Below are 25,008 nucleotides of genomic sequence, written 5' to 3'. Positions count from 1 at the left end.
TTGGTTACCCCCCTAATTAATACTTGGTTGCCCCCCTAATTAACACTTGGTTGCCCCCCTAATTAATACTTGGTTGCCCCCCTAATTAATACTTGGTTACCCCCCTAATTAATACTTGGTTATCCCCCTAATTAATACTTGGTTGCTCCCCTAATTAATACTTGGTTACCCCCTAATTAATACTTGGTTATCCCCCTAATTAATACTTGGTTATCCCCCTAATTAATACTTGGTTACCCCCTAATTAATACTTGGTTATCCCCCTAATTAATACTTGGTTGCTCCCCTAATTAATACTTGGTTGCTCCCCTAATTAATACTTGGTTACCCCCTAATTAATACTTGGTTATCCCCCTAATTAATACTTGGTTACCCCCTAATTAATACTTTGTTATCCCCCTAATTAACACTTGGTTGCACCCCTAATTAATACTTGGTTACCCCCCTAATTAATACTTGGTTGCACCCCTAATTAATACCTGGTTGCCCCCCTAATTAACACTTGGTTGCCCCCCCTTTGTCATTGCTGACAGCCTCCACACTTTTCTTGTAGCCATCTATAAGCTTCTTGCTCTTCTCTGGAGTTTTCTCCCATCATCCTTTGCAGTTTGTTCGAGCTCTTGAATGTTTGCAGGTTCTTTCCCCAATGACAGATTTCACCCCAAAGATTTTCAATGGCATTGAGGTCAGGACTCATTGCTGGTCATTTTGACACGGTCCATTTTTTTCTTTTTCAACCATTCCTGTGTGCTTTGGGTCATTGTCTTGCTGGAGGACCCATGATATTCGACTCAAACCAAGTTTTCTTACACTGGGTAGGACATTTCGCTCTAAAATCTCTTGAAAATTCTCTGATTTCATCATTCCCGTGATACGGTCAAGGCCTCCAGTACCGGATGGAGCAAAGCAACCCCTCAGCATTATGGATCCTCCACCATGCTTAACTTTTGGTCAAGTGTTCTTTTCCTTATAAGCTTCATTGCGCCGTCTGTAAATAAACTGTTACTTTGCATTGCCAAAAAAAGCTCTATTTTTGTTTCATCTGTCCACAGAACCTTTTCCCAGAAGGATTGTGGTTTGTCAATGTACTCTTTGGCAAAGATCAGTCGTTCCTTTTTATGTCTTTTCTTCAGCAATGGTTTCTTCCTTGGCCTTCGTCCATACAGCTCTGCTTGGTTTAGTGTGCGACATACAGTACTTGTTGAGACCATAACCACAGACTGTTCCAGGTTGGCCTTCAGGTCTTTGGATGTTTGACGTTGTGGTTTTTCCACCACTCGCATCAACCTTCGAAGACATTTCTTGTCAATTTTCCTCTTTCCTCCACGTCCAGGGAGGTTCTTAACTGTTCAATGCTTAGCAAACCTCTTACTAACACTGTGTACTGTTGAAACTGGGATACCAAGGTCTTTGGAGACGGCCTTATACCCTCTGGAAGTCTTGTGTTTGCTAATGATAGCAGTTCTGATGTCCTCAGACAGCTCCTTTGTCTTCACCATTGTGACAAAGGAACAGGGCCTACCATGTGGCTTTTTAAAACACTGAAGTCATCATTCATTGGCTAATTCATGTCACATGGGCACCAACAATTAATCATAGGTGAATCTCTTGTTATTTACCACAGACGAGTCACAATGTGTTTCCATAGTAAATGAATATAAAGGTGGCGATACCAGTGACAGCAGCTTTAGGGTTTTGTATTTTCCCTCCCATTGTTTTTTGTTATAAATTATTGTTCATCGTTTGCTCTTTTGTATTTAACCCGAGTCTCTATACAAGAAACTGCTTCACTGGATTCATTATTTCAGGAGATATTCCCCATTATGTCCTTACACGTCATGGGGCCGATAACCATGAGCCGGACGGTATAGCACGTGACCTTTCTTCGTCCTTGCTGGGTCTGTTCATACATAAGAGGGGCTCGGGACCGGGTTTTTTGCCTTTATTATTCAGGGCATCGGTTGCTTCCTCGCCCTTGGGTACTTGGAGTATCACGGCCGGGGTATAGTGTCTCGCCCGGGTTACCGCACCGTTAGTGGCTCTTTAATCACGGGCTTTAAACCTTCAACAAAGAACTGGACGGTGAACAGGTGAGGACCTCGGACGTGTTCTCGTATCCAAAGTCCTGCCATCTCTGCCAGACCCGGGTATAATGTTCTTCTACTGCGTCTGCGTCATCCTGTCAGATATCATGAAGGGTGGCTGACTGGAAAGCCAACGTGTCCTGACCCACCGGGTGAGTCTTCTCACATACTGCTTCCCCGAGTCCAGTGAAGTATCATCTCCGGGTGTGGCCCCCCACAATAAGGGGGTAAAAGGTATCCCCTGCCTATGCTGACTCCAGGTCCTCTAAATCCCGTCAACAACAGGAGAAAGCCTTTCTAATTTTCTCTACCTCTTTAACAAACAGCATGGGAAACATTTCAGGGTCTGACCACCTTCTCACGGCCATCATCTCACTAGGATTCCAGGGACGCCACACACCCTGCTGGGGCTCTACAGTATCGGGTTCCCTCGATGCCATGTGAGGTCTGGTGGTAGCAATCTGGGCGAGCGCTGCGGGTGAGCAGCAGGGGTTGAGGTGAGTGCTGCGGGTGAGCAGCAGGGGTTGAGGTGAGCGCTGCGGGTGAGCAGCAGGGGTTGAGGTGAGCGCTGCGGGTGAGCAGCAGGGGTTGAGGTGAGCGCTGCGGGTGAGCAGCAGGGGTTGAGGTGAGCGCTGCGGGTGAGCAGCAGGGGTTGAGGTGAGCGCTGCGGGTGAGCAGCAGGGGTTGAGGTGAGCGCTGCGGGTGAGCAGCAGGGGTTGAGGTGAGTGCTGCGGGTGAGTAGCAGGGGTTGAGGTGAGCGCTGCGGGTGAGCAGCAGGGGTTGAGGTGAGCGCTGCGGGTGAGCAGCAGGGGTTGAGGTGAGCGCTGCGGGTGAGCAGCAGGGGTTGAGGTGAGCGCTGCGGGTGAGCAGCAGGGGTTGAGGTGAGCGCTGCGGGTGAGCAGCAGGGGTTGAGGTGAGCGCTGCGGGTGAGCAGCAGGGGTTGAGGTGAGCGCTGCGGGTGAGCAGCAGGGGTTGAGGTGAGCGCTGCGGGTGAGCAGCAGGGGTTGAGGTGAGTGCTGCGGGTGAGTAGCAGGGGTTGAGGTGAGCGCTGCGGGTGAGCAGCAGGGGTTGAGGTGAGCGCTGCGGGTGAGCAGCAGGGGTTGAGGTGAGTGCTGCGGGTGAGTAGCAGGGGTTGAGGTGAGCGCTGCGGGTGAGCAGCAGGGGTTGAGGTGAGCGCTGCGGGTGAGCAGCAGGGGTTGAGGTGAGCGCTGCGGGTGAGCAGCAGGGGTTGAGGTGAGCGCTGCGGGTGAGCAGCAGGGGTTGAGGTGAGCGCTGCGGGTGAGCAGCAGGGGTTGAGGTGAGCGCTGCGGGTGAGCAGCAGGGGTTGAGGTGAGCGCTGCGGGTGAGCAGCAGGGGTTGAGGTGAGCGCTGCGGGTGAGCAGCAGGGGTTGAGGTGAGCGCTGCGGGTGAGCAGCAGGGGTTGAGGTGAGTGCTGCGGGTGAGCAGCAGGGGTTGGGGTGAGCAGCAGGGGTTGAGGTGAGCGCTGCGGGTGAGCAGCAGGGGTTGAGGTGAGCGCTGCGGGTGAGCAGCAGGGGTTGAGGTGAGCGCTGCGGGTGAGCAGCAGGGGTTGAGGTGAGCGCTGCGGGTGAGCAGCAGGGGTTGAGGTGAGCGCTGCGGGTGAGCAGCAGGGGTTGAGGTGAGCGCTGCGGGTGAGCAGCAGGGGTTGAGGTGAGCGTTGCGGGTGAGCAGCAGGGGTTGAGGTGAGCGCTGCGGGTGAGCAGCAGGGGTTGAGGTGAGCGCTGCGGGTGAGCAGCAGGGGTTGAGGTGAGCGCTGCGGGTGAGCAGCAGGGGTTGAGGTGAGCGCTGCGGGTGAGCAGCAGGTGTTGAGGTGAGCGCTGCGGGTGAGCAGCAGGTGTTGAGGTGAGCGCTGCGGGTGAGCAGCAGGTGTTGAGGTGAGCGCTGCGGGTGAGCAGCAGGGGTTGAGGTGAGCGCTGCGGGTGAGCGCTGCGGGTGAGCAGCAGGGGTTGAGGTGAGTGCTGCGGTTGAGCAGCAGGGGTTGAGGTGAGTGCTGCGGGTGAGCAGCAGGGGTTGAGGTGAGCGCTGCAGGTGAGCGGCAGGGGTTGAGGTGAGCGCTGCGGGTGAGCAGCAGGGGTTGAGGTGAGCGCTGCGGGTGAGCGGCAGGGGTTGAGGTGAGTGCTGCGGGTGAGCAGCAGGGGTTGAGGTGAGTGCTGCGGGTGAGCAGCAGGGGTTGAGGTGAGTGCTGCGGGTGAGCAGCAGGGGTTGAGGTGAGTGCTGCGGGTGAGCAGCAGGGGTTGAGGTGAGTGCTGCGGGTGAGCAGCAGGGGTTGAGGTGAGCGCTGCAGGTGAGCGGCAGGGGTTGAGGTGAGCGCTGCGGGTGAGCAGCAGGGGTTGAGGTGAGCGCTGCGGGTGAGCGGCAGGGGTTGAGGTGAGCGCTGCGGGTGAGCAGCAGGGGTTGAGGTGAGTGCTGCGGGTGAGCAGCAGGGGTTGAGGTGAGTGCTGCGGGTGAGCAGCAGGGGTTGAGGTGAGTGCTGCGGGTGAGCAGCAGGGGTTGAGGTGAGTGCTGCGGGTGAGCAGCAGGGGTTGAGGTGAGCGGCAGGGGTTGAGGTGAGTACTGCGGGTGAGCAGCAGGGGTTGAGGTGAGTGCTGCGGGTGAGCAGCAGGGGTTGAGGTGAGTGCTGCGGGTGAGCAGCAGGGGTTGAGGTGAGTGCTGCGGGTGAGCAGCAGGGGTTGAGGTGAGTGCTGCGGGTGAGCAGCAGGGGTTGAGGTGAGCTGCCCACCCTGACTAATTGTCCTAGTGAGCCTGCTGCATCCATGTGGGTTGTGCGGGATGAGCCGGAAGGGAGGGCAGGTCCTGAAGGGCCGTTGGTCCCATCCGGTGCAGGCATGATGTTCATTGGGGGCATGGCCGAGACTTGTGGACACTGGCCAGGGGGGTGCAACACTGGCTTGACCGGGTTCTGGGGGCTTGTAATATGCAAATGGGTGGGCTAGTAACAAAGGGTGCAATCCTGTCTTAGCAGTATTATCAGTTTCTGTGCACCTACAGCGGGCTCTACATACACGGCCGGTCTCCGCCCAATCTGGGTCCTGATTCCTGCATCCTTCGGGGGCAATGTACGGGGCTAGCGTCAATCTGGGGGGTCAGAGCCATCTTTATTACATACTTTTACATACAAAAACTTCTCACCATGTTTTTCTTCCTCCTGTAGTTTAGAGGTTTCCACCATATCTCAGCCTGGTCTAAGCCGCCGGCCTCATTTAAACATCCTGTCTTCTCCTTCAATACACCTTTCTAGAAACCTTCATTGAGTCTTCCACCCGGTGGACAACCAGACGCTGAACAAAACCTACACGTTTTCTGCACAAATTTCTTTCCTTCTTTACCACTTGGACGGCAGCTCTACATTACTCATTGTCCCTTAGTGGACAGATTACCCATCTCCTGTCTCTTACAACAGGAATACTGGACTAGAGAGACCAACCACTGGGGGCTCGTAGCCTTCACTATGGTGTCCTACTCTGTCACTTCATGCCTGACATATATAATCAGACGAAAGCCATCGGCCCCTACGTCTAGGGGCAGGAACCATATGGGGTTCCTTAGCAATACAAGAGGCTGCTGCCGGCAATCACCAACGTCTGCTCCACCGGGTGCAACCACCAGCACTGACAGAAGACCAGTGAAATGCCGAATCCACACTCCCCACACAGCACAAGAATGCCACACAGGACACAAGGTCTCCTCAGGGATCTCTGTCTAATAATGGACCCACCTACTATGACCAGATCGAGTGATCTGCAGACACACTTACCCAACACACACCAGGACCCAGGCAGAGGGATAAGTCCAGGTAGTGTATAGAGCTTCTCACCTTGTGCTGCAGCCGTCCCCAGCTGTCTGTCTGTCTGGGGGCAGCTGACTGGTTGGGTCAGCAGTCTTTTACATTAGACTGCTTAATGTGGGACGTTCTGGGACGTTGTGCATGATCCAAATGTAATAGTGAAATCCAAATAGCTGCACATAAAGAGCCGCGCTGATGCATCAAGGCAGATCTCCATTACCGCATCGCTCAGGGCTTATAGAGGCATCTTCTGGACGGCCATTGTAGTAATATCATTGGCTCAGCTCATCTCTACATATGTGCTGGCATTAGCAAACATACATCTCATTGGCTACAGGTAATGTCTACACCCAGCTGAAGAGTTTAGTGGGTACGCAGGGCTGGGAAGTCGGAGGTTTGTCTTAGCGCCTCCGCAGCCCTGGGCACCGCTTACTTCACTCAAGTCCAGTTACACAAAGAAATGCCTGAGACCCCTCATCTCAAAACACTCAGACTGGTCAGAAGAGGAGACGCACAAAGAACAACCAACATGGAGTCAAGATGGATAAATAAATCCTGCAGTGCTCTCTCCTGCCCCACATTCCTCAGCGGTGGTCTCTCCTGCCCCACATTCCTCAGCGGTGGTCTCTCCTGCCCCACGTTCCTCAGCGGTGGTCTCTTCTCCCCAGGTTCCTGCGCTGCTCACCCTTCGATGAGTTTAAACTGTGGAAGTCTCAGGTGGATAACGGCAGCAGGAAGGGTGGAGAGCGTCTGACCATCCTGACCAAGAGCCTGCTGCTGCGGAGGACCAAGCACCAGCTGGACCACACCGGGCGACCGCTGGTAATAGCCCCCTGCTCAGACACTACGGAGTAGAGTACATGGTCGGGGGGGGTGTATCTCGTGGTGTGTATCAGTGACCCCCGTGTCCTGCAGGTGGCGCTCCCCCAGAGGAGCAGTGAGCTGCATCAGCTAAGACTGTCCGCCCAGGAGCAGGCCGTGTACGACGTGATATTCGCCCGGTCCCGGTGAGGAGGGGGCTCTGATCACTACACTGGGGTACCGTGCTGGGGGTGGTGATACAGTGGGGTCAGGTATAATGGTTACAAGCCAGAGCAAGCTGTGGGCAGGGGCAGAGGTGGTGGGTGCGGGTCTTGGGGTGTAGATGGTGGGAGCATGACCCGAGCAGGAGGTAACGGTCCGATGAGGTGGGAGGCATGGTGACGGTCTGCAGGGGTGGGAGAGGGGCTTGTAGGGCGGGTTAAAGAGTGGGGTCTTTTGTCGAATGTTGGGGCAAGTGTGGTGGGTAACGCATGGGATCCAGTGTAGAAAGCCGGTGTGGTGGTAGAAGGCGAGGGCCGGTGTGGTGGTAGAAGGCGAGGGCCTGTGTGGTGGTAGAAGGCGAGGGCCGGTGTGGTGGTAGAAGGCGGAGGTCGGTGTGGTGGTAGAAGGTGGAGGTCGGTGTGGTGGTAGAAGGCGGAGGTCGGTGTGGTGGTAGAAGGTGGAGGTCGGTGTGGTGGTAGAAGGCGGAGGTCGGTGTGGTGGTAGAAGGCGGAGGTCGGTGTGGTGGTAGAAGGCGGAGGTCGGTGTGGTGGTAGAAGGCGAGGGCCGGTGTGGTGGTAGAAGGCGAGAGCCGGTGTGGTGGTAGAAGGCGAGGGCTGGTGTGGTGGTAGAAGGCGGAGGCCGGTGTGGTGGTAGAAGGCGGGGGCCGGTGTGGTGGTAGAAGGCGGAGGTCGGTGCGGTGGTAAAAGGCGGAGGTCGGTGCGGTGGTAAAAGGCGGAGGTCGGTGCGGTGGTAGAAGGCGGGGGTCGGTGCGGTGGTAGAAGGCGGGGGTCGGTGCGGTGGTAGAAGGCGGAGGTCGGTGCGGTGGTAGAAGGCGGGGGTCGGTGCGGTGGTAGAAGGCGGGGGCCGGTGCGGTGGTAGAAGGCGGAGGCCGGTGCGGTGGTAGAAGGCGGGGGCCGGTGCGGTGGTAGAAGGCGGGGGCCGGTGCGGTGGTAGAAGGCGGGGACCGGTGCGGTGGTAGAAGGCGGAGGCCGGTGCGGTGGTAGAAGGCGGAGGCCGGTGCGGTGGTAGAAGGCGGGGGTCGGTGCGGTGGTAGAAGGCGGAGGTCGGTGCGGTGGTAGAAGGCGGGGGCCGGTGCGGTGGTAGAAGGCGGAGGCCGGTGCGGTGGTAGAAGGCGGGGGCCGGTGCGGTGGTAGAAGGCGGAGGCCGGTGCGGTGGTAGAAGGCGGAGGCCGGTGCGGTGGTAGAAGGCGGGGGCTGGTGTGGTAGAAGGCGGGGGCCGGTGTGGTAGAAGGCGGGGGCCGGTGTGGTAGATGGGGGCTGGTGAGGATGGTGGTCAGTGTGGTAGATGGGGGGCCGCGGCCCTCTCCTCATGTCTTGGCTTTATTTACTCAGGTCTACGCTCCAAAATTACCTGAGGCGACATGAGGGGGCATCACTCACTGCGTTCGCGGGGCCAGATAATCCATTTGACAGAGGTACCGGCACCTGAGACCCCACTATTTGGCTTGTGGATGCTCCTTTCCCGTGCTTTCTTACCTGCCTCTTTCTTACAGTTGCTCGGGAGTTTGGAGCCCCCCAGGGAGACGTTTCGGCCCCTCCGCTCTCTCAGGGATCCAGCACCGTTCACATCTTGTCACTTTTGCTGCGTCTGCGCCAGTGCTGCTGCCACTTATCTCTGCTGAAAACGGTGAGAGACCCCCAGGGCATGAGCGCGTCGTGTAGGGCGGCTGTGTGATCGGAGGGCAGGGGTGTGGTGGGAGGGTGGCCGTGTGATTGGAGGGCAGGGGCGTGGTGGGAGGGTGGCTGTGTGATCGGAGGGCAGGGGTGTGATGGGAGGGTGGCTTTCTGATTGGAGGGCAGGGGCGTGGTGGGAGGGCGGCCGTGTGATTGGAGGGCAGGGGCGTGGTGATGGGGCGGCCGTGTGATCGGAGGGCAGGGGCATGGTGAGGGGGCGGCTGTGTGATCGGAGGGCAGGGGTGTGGTGGGAGGGCGGCCGTGTGATTGGAGGGCAGGGGTGTGGTGGGAGGGCGGCCGTGTGATCGGAGAGCAGGGGCGTGGTGAGGGGGCGGCTGTGTGATCGGAGGGCAGGGGTGTGGTGGGAGGGCGGCCGTGTGATTGGAGGGCAGGGGCGTGATTGGAGGGCAGGGGTGTGATGGGAGGGTGGCTTTGTGATTGGAGGGCAGGGGCGTGGTGGGAGGGCGGCCGTGTGATTGGAGGGCAGGGGCGTGGTGGGAGGGCGGCCGTGTGATCGGAGGGCAGGGGCGTGGTGGGAGGGCGGCCGTGTGATTGGAGGGCAGAGGTGTGGTGATGGGGCGGCTATGTGATTGGAGGGCAGGGGTGTGGTGATGGGGCGGCTATGTGATTGGAGGGCAGGGGCGTGGTGAGGGGGCGACCGTGTGATCGGAGGGCAGGGGCGTGGTGAGGGGGCGACCGTGTGATCGGAGGGCAGGGGCGTGGTGGGAGGGCGGCCATGTGATCGGAGGGCAGGGGTGTGGTGATGGGGCGGCCGTGTGATCGGAAAGCAGGGGTGTCGTGAGGGGGCGGTCGTGTGATCGGAGGGCAGGGGCGTGGTGGGAGGGTGGCTATGTGATTGGAGGGCAGGGGCGTGGTGAGGGGGCGGTCGTGTGATCGGAGGGCAGGGGCGTGGTGAGGGGGCTGCCATGTGATTGGAGGGCAGGGGCGTGGTGATGGGGCGGCCGTGTGATTGGAGGGCAGGGGTGTGGTGATGGGGCGGCCGTGTGATTGGAGGGCAGGGGTGTGGTGAGGGGGCTGCCATGTGATTGGAGGGCAGGGGCGTGGTGATGGGGCGGCCGTGTGATTGGAGGGCAGGGGTGTGGTGATGGGGCGGCCGTGTGATTGGAGGGCAGGGGTGTGGTGAGGGGGCTGCCATGTGATTGGAGGGCAGGGGCGTGGTGATGGGGCGGCCGTGTGATTGGAGGGCAGGGGCGTGGTGATGGGGCGGCCGTGTGATTGGAGGGCAGGGGTGTGGTGATGGGGCGGCCGTGTGATTGGAGGGCAGGGGCGTGGTGAGGGGGCGGTCGTGTGATCGGAGGGCAGGGGCGTCGTGAGGGGGCTGCCATGTGATCACAGGGTAGGGGCGTGGTGGGAGGGAGGCCGTACGATGATTTGGGGTGAAGATGGTGACCTCCATTCTCCCCAGACTCTGGACCAGCTTGAGCTGAAGAACGAGGGGCTGAGCCTGACCCTGGAGGAGCAGCTCGGTGCCCTGACCTTGTGTGACCTCCAGAGCCCGGACCCCAAATCCACCGTCTCCCTGAACGGAACAAACTTCCAGGCTGAACTGTTTGAAAGCAAAAGCGGCAGCAGCAAGGTGAGAAAACCGGGCGTCACATGTAATAGGGCGATGTCGCCGTGTGTGGAGTACGGCGATGTCACGCCCTGTGTGTGCTGATGTCACGCCCTGTGTGTGCTGATGTCACGCCCTGTGTGTGCTGATGTCACGCCCTGTGTGTGCTGATGTCACGCCCTGTGTGTGCTGATGTCACGCCCTGTGTGTGCTGATGTCACGCCCTGTGTGTGCTGATGTCACGCCCTGTGTGTGCTGATGTCACGCCCTGTGTGTGATGATGTCACGCCCTGTGTGTGCTGATGTCACGCCCTGTGTGTGATGATGTCACGCCCTGTGTGTGCTGATGTCACGCCCTGTGTGTGATGATGTCACGCCCTGTGTGTGCTGATGTCACGCCCTGTGTGTGCTGATGTCACGCCCTGTGTGTGCTGATGTCACGCCCTGTGTGTGCTGATGTCACGCCCTGTGTGTGCTGATGTCACGCCCTGTGTGTGCTGATGTCACGCCCTGTGTGTGATGATGTCACGCCCTGTGTGTGCTGATGTCACGCCCTGTGTGTGCTGATGTCACGCCCTGTGTGTGCTGATGTCACGCCCTGTGTGTGCTGATGTCACGCCCTGTGTGTGCTGATGTCACGCCCTGTGTATGCTGATGTCACGCCCTGTGTGTGCTGATGTCACGCCCTGTGTGTGCTGATGTCACGCTTTATGTGTGCTGATGTCACGCCCTGTGTGTGCTGATGTCACGCCCTGTGTGTGCTGATGTCACGCTCTGTGTGTGCTGATGTCACGCCCTGTGTGTGCTGATGTCACGCCCTGTGTGTGCTGATGTCACCGTGTGTGGAGTACGGCGATGTCACGCCCTGTGTGTGCTGATGTCACGCCCTGTGTGTGCTGATGTCACGCCCTGTGTGTGCTGATGTCACCGTGTGTGGAGTACGGCGATGTCACGCCCTGTGTGTGCTGATGTCACGCCCTGTGTGTGCTGATGTCACCGTGTGTGGAGTACGGCGATTTCACGCCCTGTGTGTGCTGATGTCACGCCCTGTGTGTGCTGATGTCACGCCCTGTGTGTGCTGATGTCACCGTGTGTGGAGTACGGCGATTTCACGCCCTGTGTGTGCTGATGTCACGCCCTGTGTGTGCTGATGTCACGCCCTGTGTGTGCTGATGTCACCGTGTGTGGAGTACGGCGATGTCACGCCCTGTGTGTGCTGATGTCACGCCCTGTGTGTGCTGATGTCACGCCCTGTGTGTGCTGATGTCACGCCCTGTGTGTGCTGATGTCACCGTGTGTGGAGTACGGCGATGTCACGCCCTGTGTGTGCTGATGTCACGCCCTGTGTGTGCTGATGTCACGCCCTGTGTGTGCTGATGTCACCGTGTGTGGAGTACGGCGATGTCACGCCCTGTGTGTGCTGATGTCACGCCCTGTGTGTGCTGATGTCACGCCCTGTGTGTGATGATGTCACGCCCTGTGTGTGCTGATGTCACGCCCTGTGTGTGCTGATGTCACGCCCTGTGTGTGCTGATGTCACGCTCTGTGTGTGCTGATGTCACGCCCTGTGTGTGCTGATGTCACGCCCTGTGTGTGCTGATGTCACGCCCTGTGTGTGCTGATGTCACGCTCTGTGTGTGCTGATGTCACGCTCTGTGTGTGCTGATGTCACGCTTTGTGTGTGCTGATGTCACGCCCTGTGTGTGCTGATGTCACGCCCTGTGTGTGCTGATGTCACGCCCTGTGTGTGCTGATGTCACGCCCTGTGTGTGCTGATGTCACGCCCTGTGTGTGCTGATGTCACGCCCTGTGTGTGCTGATGTCACGCCCTGTGTGTGATGATGTCACGCTCTGTGTGTGATGATGTCACGCCCTGTGTGATTTTCTCTTGCTCTCTAGGTCGACGCTCTTATTTCCATGCTGAGGACCATCGTCTCTGGCGCCGTCCCCCAGAAGAGGTGAGCCCTCAGTCCGGGTGCCATATAAAGGGCGATGCTCTATACTCATGTTAGGGGTGGAGGATTATTATCCGTGCCTACTGGGGGTTGTAGTCCGCCGTCCCATGACCAGGCAGATAGATTGTGCTGGAGTCCGGAGGGCTGTACTGGCGGCCATGCTGGTGGCGGCTTCCGGTTCTGGCTATGGACGGGCGTTGTTTTTTCGCAGCGTCGTGGTGTCGCAGTGGACCGGCATGCTGAAGATCGTGGCCCTCCATCTAAAGCGTCTGGGGACGTCTTACGCCACCATCGACGGCTCCATCAATCCCAAACTGCGCATGGACCTGGTGGAGGAGTTCAATACAAACCCCCGGGGGCCGCAGGTATGAGAAGTCCCAGCATGCACTGCAGTGTGAGCACGGGGATAATGTGCTAATCACCTCTGTGTCCCCAGGTCATGCTCGTGTCTCTCTGCGCCGGAGGAGTCGGTCTGAACCTGGTCGGAGGTAGTCACCTCTTCCTGATGGACATGCACTGGTAAGGCCTGTGGAGCCCGACATGGGCGCACTGCGGAGCCCGACGTGGGCGCACTGCGGAGCCCGACGTGGGCGCACTGCGGAGCCCGGCGTGGGCGCACTGCGGACCCCGGCGTGGGCCCACTGTGGACCCCGGCGTGGGCAGGTCATTTAAGGGCTTCTTCAGTGCCCCAGTACTTACTGGTTATTGAGCAGAGTCTGTCATGTCTTGCGACTGCAGCTCTGGATGTGACTGGAGAATCGCTGGAGCATAAATCGTGTTAAGTGAAATATTCTCCCGACTCGTTCTGCCGGAGCAGTCATGACATATTTCTGCCCCGCGTCCCGGCCTCTTCTGCGCCGCGTCCCGACCTCTTCTGCCCCGCGTCCCGGCCTCTTCTGCCCCGCGTCCCGGCCTCTTCTGCCCCGCGTCCCGGCCTCTTCTGCCCCGCGTCCCGGCCTCTTCTGCCCCGCGTCCCGGCCTGATGTTTTCATTTTTTTGACTCCACATTTCATATTTCAGGAATCCGGCTCTGGAGGATCAGGCCTGTGACCGAATCTACCGGGTGGGACAGTGCAAGGATGTGGTGATCCACAGGTGAGGAGACGTCCAGTGACCATAGTAGGGAGGGAGGATAAACGGTATCTCAGGGGCCATTGGTCTGATACCGATTAGTAATATTCCCCTGTCCTGACCAGCCAACACGTTGTGTGTGTCCTCCCGTCCTGAGCCACGCATCCGTCCTGTGTCCTCCCTGTCATCAGCCACGCGTCCTTCCTTAGCCGGGCGTCCGTCCGGTGTCCTCCCCGTCCTGAGCCGGGCGTCCGTCCGGTGTCCTCCCCGTCCTGAGCCGGGCGTCCGTCCGGTGTCCTCCCCGTCCTGAGCCGGGCGTCCGTCCGGTGTCCTCCCCGTCCTGAGCCGGGCGTCCGTCCGGTGTCCTCCCCGTCCTGAGCCGGGCGTCCGTCCGGTGTCCTCCCCGTCCTGAGCCGGGCGTCCGTCCGGTGTCCTCCCCGTCCTGAGCCGGGCGTCCGTCCGGTGTCCTCCCCGTCCTGAGCCGGGCGTCCGTCCGGTGTCCTCCCCGTCCTGAGCCGGGCGTCCGTCCGGTGTCCTCCCCGTCCTGAGCCGGGCGTCCGTCCGGTGTCCTCCCCGTCCTGAGCCGGGCGTCCGTCCCGAGTCCTCCCCTTCCTGAGCCTCGCGTCCGTCTGGTGTCCTCCCCGTCCCGAGCCTCGCGTCCGTCCCGTGTCCTCCCCGTCCCGAGCCTCGCGTCCGTCCCGTGCCCTCCCCGTCCCGAGCCTCGCGTCCGTCCCGTGCCCTCCCCGTCCCGAGCCTCGCGTCCGTCCCGTGCCCTCCCCGTCCCGAGCCTCGCGTCCGTCCCGTGCCCTCCCCGTCCCGAGCCTCGCGTCCGTCCCGTGCCCTCCCCGTCCCGAGCCTCGCGTCCCTCCCGTGCCCTCCCCGTCCCGAGCCTCGCGTCCCTCCCGTGCCCTCCCCGTCCCGAGCCGCGCGTCCCTCCCGTGCCCTCCCCGTCCCGAGCCGCGCGTCCCTCCCGTGCCCTCCCCGTCCCGAGCCGCGCGTCCCTCCCGTGCCCTCCCCGTCCCGAGCCGCGCGTCCCTCCCGTGCCCTCCCCGTCCCGAGCCGCGCGTCCCTCCCGTGCCCTCCCCGTCCCGAGCCGCGCATCCCGCGCGTCCCTCCCGTGCCCTCCCCGTCCCGAGCCGCGCGTCCCTCCCGTGCCCTCCCCGTCCCGAGCCGCGCGTCCCTCCCGTGCCCTCCCCGTCCCGAGCCGCGCGTCCCTCCCGTGCCCTCCCCGTCCCGAGCCGCGCGTCCCTCCCGTGCCCTCCCCGTCCCGAGCCGCGCGTCCCTCCCGTGCCCTCCCCGTCCCGAGCCGCGCGTCCCTCCCGTGCCCTCCCCGTCCCGAGCCGCGCGTCCCTCCCGTGCCCTCCCCGTCCCGAGCCGCGCGTCCCTCCCGTGCCCTCCCCGTCCCGAGCCGCGCGTCCCTCCCGTGCCCTCCCCGTCCCGAGCCGCGCGTCCCTCCCGTGCCCTCCCCGTCCCGAGCCGCGCGTCCCTCCCGTGCCCTCCCCGTCCCGAGCCGCGCGTGCCTCCCGTGCCCTCCCCGTCCCGAGCCGCGCGTCCCTCCCGTGCCCTCCCCGTCCCGAGCCGCGCGTCCCTCCCGTGCCCTCCCCGTCCCGAGCCGCGCGTCCCTCCCGTGCCCTCCCCGTCCCGAGCCGCGCGTCCCTCCCGTGCCCTCCCCGTCCCGAGCCGCGCGTCCCTCCCGTGCCCTCCCCGTCCCGAGCCGCGCGTCCCTCCCGTGCCCTCCCCGTCCCGAGCCGCGCGTCCCTCCCGTGCCCTCCCCGTCCCGAGCCGCGCGTCCCTCCCGTGCCCTCCCCGTCCCGAGCCGCGCGTCCCTCCCGTGCCCTCCCCGTCCCGAGCCGCGCGTCCCTCCCGTGCCCTCCCCGTCCCGAGCCGCGCGTCCCTCCCGTGCCCTCCCCGTCCCGAGCCGCGCGTCCCTCCCGTGCCCTCCCCGTCCCGAGCCGCGCGTCCCTCCCGTGCCCTCCCCGTCCCGAGCCGCGCGTCCCTCCCGTGCCCTCCCCGTCCCGAGCCGCGCGTCCCTCCCGTGCCCTCCCCGTCCCGAGCCGCGCGTCCCTCCCGTGCCCTCCCCGTCCCGAGCCGCGCGTCCCTCCCGTGCCCTCCCCGTCCCGAGCCGCGCGTCCCTCCCGTGCCCTCCCCGTCCCGAGCCGCGCGTCCCTCCCGTGCCCTCCCCGTCCCGAGCCGCGCGTCCCTCCCGTGCCCTCCCCGTCCCGAGCCGCGCGTCCCTCCCGTGCCCTCCCCGTCCCGAGCCGCGCGTCCCTCCCGTGCCCTCCCCGTCCCGAGCCGCGCGTCCCTCCCGTGCCCTCCCCGTCCCGAGCCGCGCGTCCCTCCCGTGCCCTCCCCGTCCCGAGCCGCGCGTCCCTCCCGTGCCCTCCCCGTCCCGAGCCGCGCGTCCCTCCCGTGCCCTCCCCGTCCCGAGCCGCGCGTCCCTCCCGTGCCCTCCCCGTCCCGAGCCGCGCGTCCCTCCCGTGCCCTCCCCGTCCCGAGCCGCGCGTCCCTCCCGTGCCCTCCCCGTCCCGAGCCGCGCGTCCCTCCCGTGCCCTCCCCGTCCCGAGCCGCGCGTCCCTCCCGTGCCCTCCCCGTCCCGAGCCGCGCGTCCCTCCCGTGCCCTCCCCGTCCCGAGCCGCGCGTCCCTCCCGTGCCCTCCCCGTCCCGAGCCGCGCGTCCCTCCCGTGCCCTCCCCGTCCCGAGCCGCGCGTCCCTCCCGTGCCCTCCCCGTCCCGAGCCGCGCGTCCCTCCCGTACCCTCCCCGTCCCCTCCCTGTCCCGAGCCTCGCGTCCGTCCCGAGCCTCGCGTCCGTCCCGAGTCCTCCCCGTCCCGAGCCTCGCATCCCTCCCGTGCCCTCCCCGTCCCCTCCCTGTCCCGAGCCTCGCGTCCGTCCCGAGTCCTCCCCGTCCTGAGCCTCGGGTCCCTCCCGTCCCCTCCCTGTCCCGAGCCTCGCGTCCCTCCCGTGCCCTCCCCGTCCCGAGCCTCGCGTCCGTCCCGAGTCCTCCCCGTCCCGAGCCTCGCGTCCGTCCCGAGTCCTCCCCGTCCCGAGCCTCGCGTCCGTCCCGAGTCCTCCCCGTCCCGAGCCTCGCGTCCGTCCCGAGTCCTCCCCGTCCCGAGCCTCGGGTCCCTCCCGTCCCCTCCCCGTCCCGAGCCTCGCGTCCCTCCCGTGCCCTCCCCGTCCCGAGCCTCGCGTCCGTCCCGAGTCCTCCCCGTCCCGAGCCTCGCGTCCGTCCCGAGCCTCGCGTCCGTCCCGAGCCTCGCGTCCGTCCCGAGTCCTCCCCGTCCTGAGCCTCGCATCCCTCCCGTGCCCTCCCCGTCCCCTCCCTGTCCCGAGCCTCGCGTCCGTACCGAGTCCTCCCCGTCCTGAGCCTCGGGTCCCTCCCGTCCCCTCCCCGTCCCGAGCCTCGCGTCCCTCCCGTGCCCTCCCCGTCCCGAGCCTCGCGTCCGTCCCGAGTCCTCCCCGTCCCGAGCCTCGCGTCCGTCCCGAGTCCTCCCCGTCCCGAGCCTCGCGTCCGTCCCGAGTCCTCCCCGTCCCGAGCCTCGCGTCCGTCCCGAGTCCTCCCCGTCCCGAGCCTCGCGTCCCTCCCGTGCCCTCCCCGTCCCCTCCCTGTCCCGAGCCTCACGTCCCTCCCGTGCCCTCCCCGTCCCGAGCCTCGCGTCCGTCCCGAGTCCTCCCCGTCCCGAGCCTCACGTCCGTCCCGAGTCCTCCCCGTCCCGAGCCTCGCGTCCCTCCCGTGCCCTCCCCGTCCCCTCCCTGTCCCGAGCCGCGCGTCCCTCCCGTGCCCTCCCTGTCCCGAGCCGCGCGTCCCTCCCGTGCCCTCCCCGTCCCGAGCCTCGCGTCCGTCCCGAGTCCTCCCCGTCCCGAGCCTCGCGTCCGTCCCGAGTCCTCCCCGTCCCGAGCCTCGCGTCCGTCCCGAGTGCTCCCCGTCCTGAGCCTCGCGTCCCTCCCATGCCCTCCCCGAGTCCTCCCCGTCCCGAGCCTCGCGTCCGTCCCGAGTCCTCCCCGTCCTGAGCCTCGCGTCCCTCCCGTGCCCTCCCCGTCCCCTCCCTGTCCCGAGCCGCGCGTCCCTCCCGTGCCCTCCCCGTCCCCTCCCTGTCCCGAGCCGCGCGTCCCTCCCGTGCCCTCCCTGTCCCGAGCCGCGCATCCCTCCCGTCCCGAGCCTCGCGTCCGTCCCGTGCCCTCCCCGTCCCGAGCCTCGCGTCCGTCCCGTGCCCTCCCCGTCCCGAGCCTCGCGTCCGTCCCGTGCCCTCCCCGTCCCGAGCCTCGCGTCCGTCCCGTGCCCTCCCCGTCCCGAGCCTCGCGTCCCTCCCGTGCCCTCCCCGTCCCGAGCCTCGCGTCCCTCCCGTGCCCTCCCCGTCCCGAGCCGCGCGTCCCTCCCGTGCCCTCCCCGTCCCGAGCCGCGCGTCCCTCCCGTGCCCTCCCCGTCCCGAGCCGCGCGTCCCTCCCGTGCCCTCCCCGTCCCGAGCCGCGCGTCCCTCCCGTGCCCTCCCCGTCCCGAGCCGCGCGTCCCTCCCGTGCCCTCCCCGTCCCGAGCCGCGCATCCCGCGCGTCCCTCCCGTGCCCTCCCCGTCCCGAGCCGCGCGTCCCTCCCGTGCCCTCCCCGTCCCGAGCCGCGCGTCCCTCCCGTGCCCTCCCCGTCCCGAGCCGCGCGTCCCTCCCGTGCCCTCCCCGTCCCGAGCCGCGCGTCCCTCCCGTGCCCTCCCCGTCCCGAGCCGCGCGTCCCTCCCGTGCCCTCCCCGTCCCGAGCCGCGCGTCCCTCCCGTGCCCTCCCCGTCCCGAGCCGCGCGTCCCTCCCGTGCCCTCCCCGTCCCGAGCCGCGCGTCCCTCCCGTGCCCTCCCCGTCCCGAGCCGCGCGTCCCTCCCGTGCCCTCCCCGTCCCGAGCCGCGCGTCCCTCCCGTGCCCTCCCCGTCCCGAGCCGCGCGTCCCTCCCGTGCCCTCCCCGTCCCGAGCCGCGCGTCCCTCCCGTGCCCTCCCCGTCCCGAGCCGCGCGTCCCTCCCGTGCCCTCCCCGTCCCGAGCCGCGCGTCCCTCCCGTGCCCTCCCCGTCCCGAGCCGCGCGTCCCTCCCGTGCCCTCCCCGTCCCGAGCCGCGCGTCCCTCCCGTGCCCTCCCCGTCCCGAGCCGCGCGTCCCTCCCGTGCCCTCCCCGTCCCGAGCCGCGCGTCCCTCCCGTGCCCTCCCCGTCCCGAGCCGCGCGTCCCTCCCGTGCCCTCCCCGTCCCGAGCCGCGCGTCCCTCCCGTGCCCTCCCCGTCCCGAGCCGCGCGTCCCTCCCGTGCCCTCCCCGTCCCGAGCCGCGCGTCCCTCCCGTGCCCTCCCCGTCCCGAGCCGCGCGTCCCTCCCGTGCCCTCCCCGTCCCGAGCCGCGCGTCCCTCCCGTGCCCTCCCCGTCCCGAGCCGCGCGTCCCTCCCGTGCCCTCCCCGTCCCGAGCCGCGCGTCCCTCCCGTGCCCTCCCCGTCCCGAGCCGCGCGTCCCTCCCGTGCCCTCCCCGTCCCGAGCCGCGCGTCCCTCCCGTGCCCTCCCCGTCCCGAGCCGCGCGTCCCTCCCGTGCCCTCCCCGTCCCGAGCCGCGCGTCCCTCCCGTGCCCTCCCCGTCCCGAGCCGCGCGTCCCTCCCGTGCCCTCCCCGTCCCGAGCCGCGCGTCCCTCCCGTGCCCTCCCCGTCCCGAGCCGCGCGTCCCTCCCGTGCCCTCCCCGTCCCGAGCCGCGCGTCCCTCCCGTGCCCTTCCCGTCCCGAGCCGCGCGTCCCTCCCGTGCCCTCCCCGTCCCGAGCCGCGCGTCCCTCCCGTGCCCTCCCCGTCCCGAGCCGCGCGTCCCTCCCGTGCCCTCCCCGTCCCGAGCCGCGCGTCCCTCCCGTGCCCTCCCCGTCCCGAGCCGCGCGTCCCTCCCGTGCCCTCCCCGTCCCGAGCCGCGCGTCCCTCCCGTGCCCTCCCCGTCCCGAGCCGCGCGTCCCTCCCGTGCCCTCCCCGTCCCGAGCCGCGCGTCCCTCCCGTGCCCTCCCCGTCCCGAGCCGCGCGTCCCTCCCGTGCCCTCCCCGTCCCGAGCCGCGCGTCCCTCCCGTGCCCTCCCCGTCCCGAGCCGCGCGTCCCTCCCGTGCCCTCCCCGTCCCGAGCCGCGCGTCCCTCCCGTACCCTCCCCGTCCCCTCCCTGTCCCGAGCCTCGCGTCCGTCCCGAGCCTCGCGTCCGTCCCGAGTCCTCCCCGTCCCGAGCCTCGCATCCCTCCCGTGCCCTCCCCGTCCCCTCCCTGTCCCGAGCCTCGCGTCCGTCCCGAGTCCTCCCCGTCCTGAGCCTCGGGTCCCTCCCGTCCCCTCCCTGTCCCGAGCCTCGCGTCCCTCCCGTGCCCTCCCCGTCCCGAGCCTCGCGTCCGTCCCGAGTCCTCCCCGTCCCGAGCCTCGCGTCCGTCCCGAGTCCTCCCCGTCCCGAGCCTCGCGTCCGTCCCGAGTCCTCCCCGTCCCGAGCCTCGCGTCCGTCCCGAGTCCTCCCCGTCCCGAGCCTCGGGTCCCTCCCGTCCCCTCCCCGTCCCGAGCCTCGCGTCCCTCCCGTGCCCTCCCCGTCCCGAGCCTCGCGTCCGTCCCGAGTCCTCCCCGTCCCGAGCCTCGCGTCCGTCCCGAGCCTCGCGTCCGTCCCGAGCCTCGCGTCCGTCCCGAGTCCTCCCCGTCCTGAGCCTCGCATCCCTCCCGTGCCCTCCCCGTCCCCTCCCTGTCCCGAGCCTCGCGTCCGTACCGAGTCCTCCCCGTCCTGAGCCTCGGGTCCCTCCCGTCCCCTCCCCGTCCCGAGCCTCGCGTCCCTCCCGTGCCCTCCCCGTCCCGAGCCTCGCGTCCGTCCCGAGTCCTCCCCGTCCCGAGCCTCGCGTCCGTCCCGAGTCCTCCCCGTCCCGAGCCTCGCGTCCGTCCCGAGTCCTCCCCGTCCCGAGCCTCGCGTCCGTCCCGAGTCCTCCCCGTCCCGAGCCTCGCGTCCCTCCCGTGCCCTCCCCGTCCCCTCCCTGTCCCGAGCCTCACGTCCCTCCCGTGCCCTCCCCGTCCCGAGCCTCGCGTCCGTCCCGAGTCCTCCCCGTCCCGAGCCTCACGTCCGTCCCGAGTCCTCCCCGTCCCGAGCCTCGCGTCCCTCCCGTGCCCTCCCCGTCCCCTCCCTGTCCCGAGCCGCGCGTCCCTCCCGTGCCCTCCCTGTCCCGAGCCGCGCGTCCCTCCCGTGCCCTCCCCGTCCCGAGCCTCGCGTCCGTCCCGAGTCCTCCCCGTCCCGAGCCTCGCGTCCGTCCCGAGTCCTCCCCGTCCCGAGCCTCGCGTCCGTCCCGAGTGCTCCCCGTCCTGAGCCTCGCGTCCCTCCCATGCCCTCCCCGAGTCCTCCCCGTCCCGAGCCTCGCGTCCGTCCCGAGTCCTCCCCGTCCTGAGCCTCGCGTCCCTCCCGTGCCCTCCCCGTCCCCTCCCTGTCCCGAGCCGCGCGTCCCTCCCGTGCCCTCCCCGTCCCCTCCCTGTCCCGAGCCGCGCGTCCCTCCCGTGCCCTCCCTGTCCCGAGCCGCGCATCCCTCCCGTCCCGAGCCTCGCGTCCGTCCCGAGTCCTCCCCCGTCCTGAGCCTCGCGTCCCTCCTGTGCCCTCCCTGTCCCGAGCCGCGCGTCCCTCCCGTGCCCTCCCCGTCCCGAGCCTCGCGTCCGTCCCGAGTCCTCCCCGTCCCGAGCCTCGCGTCCGTCCCGAGTCCTCCCCGTCCTGAGCCTCGCGTCCCTCCCGTGCCCTCCCCGTCCCCTCCCTGTCCCGAGCCGCGCATCCCTCCCGTCCCCTCCCCGTCCTGAGCCTCGCGTCCCTCCCGTGCCGTCCCCGTCCCGAGCCTCGCGTCCGTCCCGAGTCCTCCCCGTCCCGAGTCCTCCCCGTCCCGAGCCTCGCGTCCGTCCCGAGTCCTCCCCGTCCTGAGCCTCGCATCCCTCCCATGCCCTCCCCGTCCCCTCCCTGTCCCGAGCCGCGCGTCCCTCCCGTGCCCTCCCCGTCCCCTCCCTGTCCCGAGCCGCGCGTCCCTCCCGTGCCCTCCCCGTCCCCTCCCTGTCCCGAGCCACGCGTCCCTCCCGTGCCCTCTCCGTCCCCTCCCCGTCTTCAGCCGCGCATCTCTCCCGTGCCCTCCCCGTCCCCTCCCTGTCCCGAGCCGCGCATCCCTCCCGTCCCCTCCCTGTCCCGAGCCTCGCGTCCGTCCCGAGTCCCCCCCCGTCCTGAGCCTCGCGTCCCTCCTGTGCCCTCCCCGTCCCCTCCCCGTCCCCTCCCTGTCCCGAGCCGCGCGTCCCTCCCGTCCCCTCCCTGTCCCGAGCCTCGCGTCCGTCCCGAGTCCTCCCCGTCCTGAGCCTCGCGTCCCTCCCGTGCCCTCTCCGTCCCCTCCCCGTCTTCAGCCGCGCGTCCCTCCTGTGCCCTCCCCGTCCCCTCCCTGTCCCGAGCCGCGCGTCCCTCCCGTGCCCTCCCCATCCCGAGCTGTGCTGCTGTTCTCTGTTGCTTGCAGTTATTATTCAGAGCTTCTTTGGCCCCCGCAGGTTTGTGTGTGAGGGGACGGTGGAAGAGAAAATTTTGCAACTCCAGGAGAAGAAGAAGGACTTGGCCAAGAAGGTTCTGACTGGAAACGGCAGCGCATTCACTAAGCTCACCCTCATGGACCTGCGCCTGCTGTTCGGGGTGTAGCTGTACAGCCACCCCCAACTGCCAGCTGGTGGGTGCTTACAGAGGTCATGCCCCCAGCTGGCGGGTACATACGGAGGTCATGCGCCCAACTGGTGGGTACATACGGAGGTCATGCCCCCAGCTGGCGGGTACATACTTAGGTCATGCCCCCAGCTGGCGGGTACTTACGGAGGTCGTGCCCCCAGCTGGCGGGTACATACTTAGGTCATGCCCCCAGCTGGCGGGTACTTACGGAGGTCGTGCCCCCAGCTGGCGGGTATATTCGGAAGTCGTGCCCCCAGCTGGCGGGTATATACGGAGGTCGTGCCCCCAGCTGGCGGGTATATACGGAGGTCGTGCCCCCAGCTGGCGGGTATATACGGAGGTCTTGCCCCCAGCTGGCAGGGTTATAATGGGTACAGACTTTATATTTATGCGTCCTGTGTGCGGTTGTTTTCTATGTGTCGTGTAATAAAGTTTTTTATATTCTTATCTCAGTCATTGGCGGTGCGGACCGTTTTCTAATAGTGAGCGGCAGTGTGAACCTTGTGACCCAGAGTATATAGCACTGCCGCCTGTATACTCGTTACATGGGCTGGCCGGGTTCCCTCATCTGGGATTTCCATCTTCCGTTTTCTGATAACTGTCATTTTTCTTTTGCTTCTTTATGTGTAAAATGCCAGCAGCCTGATATCATTCATGTGTATGGCAGAAAAGCCGATACAACATGGGAAACCATTCCTGACTAGCCGTAGGCGAGTAATGGGCGACCGGCAGCCATGACACCGATGCTGCTGATTGGGTGTAATGCAGCGCGCGTGGGGTTCATTACTGAGTCATTCTCTGAGGAAGCCGGTGTGAATTATGGCCAATATGTAAAGAAGGAGGCAGCAAATGTTCTACCTGCTGGTTTTAGCCCTGGCTCAGTGAGTAAAATGGGCCGTTCCAGACATTGTGCTGAAGGCGAAAGAGGCTTTGATCAAGAAATTGATTGGAGAGGGGAAAACCTATAAAGTACGACCATCTGCATTAATCGTAGAACCACAAGAATGGGAAAGAAGCCTCCAGGGAGATCCGAGAAGATCTTCAGTGACCTGTGAGTCAGAAGACGCCGACGTGAAGCCAAACTATCTGCAAGAAACCCTCGTAAAGTGCCATTGCTGAAAAAAGACATTATGAAAATATTACACTTCACCAAAGAACACATTGACCTGAAGAGAAGTGGGAACGTTAGATGGACAGATGAGAGGAAGATTCTTCTTATTGGGTGTAAAGGCCGCAGATTGTGAGACCACCCATAGACCGTGGATTCAGGACATTGCGAAGACTATCAAACATGGAGGCGCGAGAAGAATGGTCTGAGGATATTCTCACTGTGGACTTGGGCCCATTTATCACAGACCCGGCACCATGGACCAGTGCGAATATATCCCAATACTGGAAGAGGTTGTGAGAGCCCACCAGTGACCCCAAAAGGGGTGAAATGTGGAAAAATTGCAACGGGTAGAAAGTGGTGATGAAAAGCGCTAATTCATATAAAATTCAACAATTGCTAGCTTTATTGAAGTCCTTGTGAAAACACACCGCGTTTCGACGGCACGCAAGCCGCGTGTTCACCTGACGAAGACTTCTGGCATGCCCTCGAAACGCGTTGTGTTTTCACAAGGACTTCAATAAAGCTAGGAATTGTTGAATTTTATATGAATTTGCGCTTTTCATCACCACTTTCTACCCGTTGCAATTTTCAGTAATTTCTTTGTCTTGGATTTAACAGGAAAGTAAAAGTAAAGTAAAGTAGAGTCGCGTCTAGGGTGTAGATAGTATTCACTCTAGCCAATTATATGTATGTATACTAATGCCAGCATGAGAGAGAAGCTGTACGGCCAGTAAAAACCTATACAAACCCTGATCGATGATGTCGTAAAGAAAGTTCTGTTCCGATACTAAGCGTGCCGGCGTGCTTCTCTTCTTCTTCTTCTACATATATTGGATTTTTACAATTTAATTTGAAGCAGACACAACATCTGAGAACATCCCACAGTATGTGCCGGCGACAAAACCTGACAGAACGAACAGGGACCCCGCTACTTCAAAGGACCACTTTTGCTGGTCCCCAGACAGATGTGACGGGAACATGTTCTATGGCAGAAGCTGATCGGCCTTTACTGCATTTATTATGGCAATAAAATGTCTGGAAGCAGCAGACATACTGCGATTAGACTGATGGGAAATATCATATAAACGGACTTTACATTGCCTAGTAGCTGATCGGATAGATTTTAGATTACAAATAGTGCAGTCAATCCTATAAATCACATAATCAGTGTTACCCTTCAGAAACCCTTTTATTGGATAAACCTTGGAATTATTTTTATCCGTAAATGTAAATTTTTTTGATGAAACCCGACATGATTTGCACTTATGGTCGCCACTGGTTGATAGCCGGTTACCAGTCGTTCTGATGGGCTTTCCTCTTATATAGCCGGTTACCAGTCGTTCTGATGGGCTTTCCTCTTATATAGCCGGTTACCAGTCGTTCTGATGGGCTTTCCTCTTATATAGCCGGTTACCAGTCGTTCTGATGGGCTTTCCTCTTATATAGCCGGTTACCAGTCGTTCTGATGGGCTTTCCTCTTATATAGCCGGTTACCAGTCGTTCTGATGGGCTTTCCTCTGGAGAGTTGTTGTTGCCTATTGTTGGTGGTCTACGTGGAACGACCCTAATCCCGTCCTTTAATATTCATCCATGACTGAATCCTCTCTACAATATCTCTGTTGTGTTTTACTACAGTTAGGTCCATATATATTTGGACAGAGAGAACATTTTTCTAGTTTTGCTTCTAGACATTACCACAATGAATTTTAAACAAAACAATTCAGATGCAGTTGAAGTTCAGACTTTCCGCTTTCATTTGAGGGTCTCCACATTAACATTGGATGAAGGGTTTAGGAGTTTCAGCTCCTTACCATGTGCCACCCTGTTTTTAAAGGGACCAAAAGTAATTGGACAGTTGACTCCACGGCTATTTCATGGACAGGTGTGGGCAATCCCTTCGTTATGTCATTCTCAATTAAGCAGATAAAAAGCCTGGAGTTGATTTGAGGTGTGGTGCTTGCATTTGGAAGGTTTTGCTGTGAAGTAAACATGCGGTCAAAGGAGCTCTCCATGCAGGTGAAGCAAGCCAT

At 63.7% G+C, this 25,008-nt stretch overlaps 1 protein-coding gene across 3 annotated transcripts in view; it reads left to right on the top strand.

The window, feature by feature from the left end:
* Positions 1–22,286, top strand: part of TTF2 (transcription termination factor 2) — a 211,803-nt gene extending 189,517 nt beyond the window's left edge. For all 3 annotated transcript variants that reach the window (XM_073668754.1, XM_073668750.1, XM_073668751.1), the window contains 10 exons: positions 6,555–6,708; positions 6,802–6,893; positions 8,262–8,344; positions 8,423–8,556; positions 10,030–10,200; positions 12,076–12,134; positions 12,343–12,496; positions 12,568–12,650; positions 13,152–13,226; positions 21,699–22,286. In XM_073668754.1, coding sequence (XP_073524855.1) covers positions 6,555–6,708; positions 6,802–6,893; positions 8,262–8,344; positions 8,423–8,556; positions 10,030–10,200; positions 12,076–12,134; positions 12,343–12,496; positions 12,568–12,650; positions 13,152–13,226; positions 21,699–21,843 — 1,150 coding nt within the window. In that variant the 3' untranslated portion in view covers positions 21,844–22,286. The remainder of the gene's footprint in view (positions 1–6,554; positions 6,709–6,801; positions 6,894–8,261; positions 8,345–8,422; positions 8,557–10,029; positions 10,201–12,075; positions 12,135–12,342; positions 12,497–12,567; positions 12,651–13,151; positions 13,227–21,698) is intronic.
* Positions 22,287–25,008: the final 2,722 nt, after the last annotated feature.

Source organism: Phyllobates terribilis, unplaced genomic scaffold (genome assembly GCF_046119375.1).
Source record: "Phyllobates terribilis strain yellow unplaced genomic scaffold, ASM4611937v1 Scaffold_2__4_contigs__length_985480577, whole genome shotgun sequence".
NCBI lineage: Eukaryota > Metazoa > Chordata > Amphibia > Anura > Dendrobatidae > Phyllobates > Phyllobates terribilis.
This window is presented reverse-complemented; position numbering and strand designations above follow the sequence as displayed.